General features: G+C 45.9%; 1 protein-coding gene across 1 annotated transcript in view; it reads left to right on the forward strand.

Moving 5' to 3' along the window:
- Nucleotides 1-2790, forward strand: part of GLP2R (glucagon-like peptide 2 receptor) — a 97994-nt gene that overhangs the window by 12855 nt on the left and 82349 nt on the right. Inside the window, exon 3 of the mRNA XM_006863423.1 lies at nucleotides 2393-2497. Within this exon, the coding sequence (XP_006863485.1) occupies nucleotides 2393-2497 (105 nt within the window). The remainder of the gene's footprint in view (nucleotides 1-2392; nucleotides 2498-2790) is intronic.

The following is a 2790-nucleotide window of genomic DNA, read 5'->3' on the forward strand; positions in this document are numbered from 1 at the left end:
TCCTGGGCCAACCTCACTACTGTTGCCACGCTTGAGTCCATCGATGCTGCCACTTGGCCAATCCATCTCATTGGGGGGGGGTCTTCCTCTTTTTCTTTGACCCTCCACCTTACCAAACATGATTACAGACTTGAAAATCCTCAAGGCCAGTTCTACTCTGCCCTACAGGGTTGTTATGAGTGGGAATTAATGTATCTGCAAAGGGTTATTGTGGAAGGAAGGGAGAAGGTTGTTTCCCAGTTTCCCAGGGTGTGAACTGAATCTGTAACACCATTATCCAAGGTTGCCCTAAGTTTAGAGCAATTTACTGTTGTCATTGCTGTTAAGTGCCTTTGAGATGATTCCGACCCATAGCAACCCTCTATAGGGTTTCCCAGGAGCAGCTGGTGAGCTTGAACCACCAATCTTGCAGTTCAAATTGACTTTGCAGTCCAGTGCATTAACCACAGTGCCACACCAGGACTCCATTGTTGCTGAGTGCTATCAAGTCAGTTCCAACTCACAGTGATCCTGTATAGGGTTTCCAAGGAGTGACTGGTGAGTTTGAACCACCAACCTTGTGGTTCAGACCAATCTTGTGGTCCAGTTTAATCATCCATGGCCTCTCTGCCCATACGGTGACTCTACATGCTCCTCGAGGTGTGTGCTCACCTTAAAAGGGAAGGAGGAGAAACCTTACCCCATTGCCTCTGAGCATTAGGACTGTGGATGAATGCTCCCCGACTGCTCCCTCCCTGCTTCTTCCAGAGCCTTATATTCAGAGGCCTGGAGGCTGACAGGAGACTCAAAACATTCTAAGCCATGGCCTGACCTAAAGACAATCCCAGGCTTCATGCCATACCCCTCTCTCTCTAAAGATCCCTTCATCCCAGACAGGGACAATCAAGTCTTGTTATCAATGATAAGAGCCACCTCTCACTTTAGACAAGACTGTTTTCTGAGGTCACAACATAGCAGTGACCTCTGGAATCATGCTGTTAGCTGAGCACCCACCTCACACAGCCAGCTCCTCAAAGTGCCCCAAGTCAGCTTGTATAAGCTGCATTTGCAGAGGCTTGAATGCTATGAGCCTGTATGTTCACTCTAAGTGACCCTGAGGTTTAGACTAATAGGGAGCTGGTGGGGGGAATGATGCTTGCTCCTTGGGATCAAGCATTTGCCATATCAAGTCTGGGACCCAGCATGAAATAGGCCCTTCATTCAGTTGTTCCAAATCTATAAGGCTGGGTCTGAAGTTCTAAGTGCTGGGTATAACACATCCTCTGAGCTTGACATGGTCTGAATATTTCATAATGACTGTTGGATTCATCTTCACATAGAGAAACATGACAAGGTATTTCTTGTGTTGGATTGTTTTTGTTGTTGAGTGCTGTCAAATCGGTTCTGGCTCATAGCAACCCTGTGTAAGGTTTCAGAGGAGTGCTGGTGGGTTTGAACTGCTGACCTTGTAGTTCACAGTCCAGTGCCAATCCTACAACACCACGCGAGAAGTCCCATTGTGTTGGCTATATGTGTCTAAAACCCTCAACAATTTCACAGATGACCTTAGATCCATTGGTCATTTTGCATATTTTACAGAGTAAAGTTTTACTGGGATTAAATTGCTGAAAGTTTAATAACTGCTTAGTTAACTAGAGGAGTCCTGGTGTGATGCTGTAGGATAAACACTGGATTGCTAAACACAAGATCTGTGATTCAAACCCACCAGCTGCTCCTTGGAAGCCCTATGAAGAGTGGATGTGAATCAGAACCAATTCGACTTAATAACAGGAAGGAACAGAGGGCTGCAGGCAGAACCTTCAAGTGTTCTCCTGAACCCAAGTTTCTGTGAGAGTTCGAAGTAAACCAAAGTCAGTGTGATGGACACATTGATGTTAGTTTCAACACCACAGCCGGAGGTCGCACTGGTTAGACAAAGTCACGGTGTCCGGGGTTGTTTTATGCATTCCTTATCTGTCTGGTCCCTGCACAGTTCTTACCAGTTTCCAGGCTGCTACTTTCTGTGTCTGTGAGTCTTGTATTCAAACACTGCTTTTCCCTTAGACCCCTTTCTGCAGAGTGGTCCCTGGCTGATGCAAAAGTTCTTGACTTTGAACTGCAAGGTTGGTGGTTTGACCCTACCCAGAGATGCCTCCGAAGACAAGCCTAACCATCCGCTCTCGAAAGGTCATTGTTGTTGTTCAGTGTTGTGGAGGTGGTTCGGACTCATAGCAACCATGTATAGGGTTTCCGAGGAGTGGCTGGTGAACTCGAACCGCTGACCTTGAGGTTCAAACCGACCTTGCAGTCCAGCACATTCACATACAGAGCCTAGTTCTACTCTGCACACACGGGGTCACCATAAATTGGACTCAACTCCATAGCAACTAGTTTGTTTCTCCTCTCTCCACAGGTATATTTTGTAATGGGACGTTTGATAAATATGTGTGCTGGCCTCATTCCTCTCCGGGAAATGTCTCCGTTTCCTGTCCTACATATTTACCTTGGTGGCGTAAAGGTAATACGTCTTATTTTGCCAATTTCAAATAGTTCCTTTAAAGACTGGTGTCTTCTGGTAGACCAGCCAGGGAAAGTTAGAGAGACGACTCCAATCAAATGTTCTCATATTTTTTTCTCCCTCCAAAAGTTCCTCTCTATTGTCTCAGTAATGCACCTTCCTTCTGCTATTGTCCTTCTTCTCTTGTCTTCTGAGATTTTATTCCTGGATATTCCATTTCTATAATAACTCTTTCCTTCGAAGACTGTAGAGTCTGTTGTTGTTGTTAAGTGCCATCGAGTCGGTTCCGACCC

Source organism: Chrysochloris asiatica, unplaced genomic scaffold (assembly GCF_000296735.1).
Source record: "Chrysochloris asiatica unplaced genomic scaffold, ChrAsi1.0 scaffold00054, whole genome shotgun sequence".
Lineage (NCBI taxonomy): Eukaryota > Metazoa > Chordata > Mammalia > Afrosoricida > Chrysochloridae > Chrysochloris > Chrysochloris asiatica.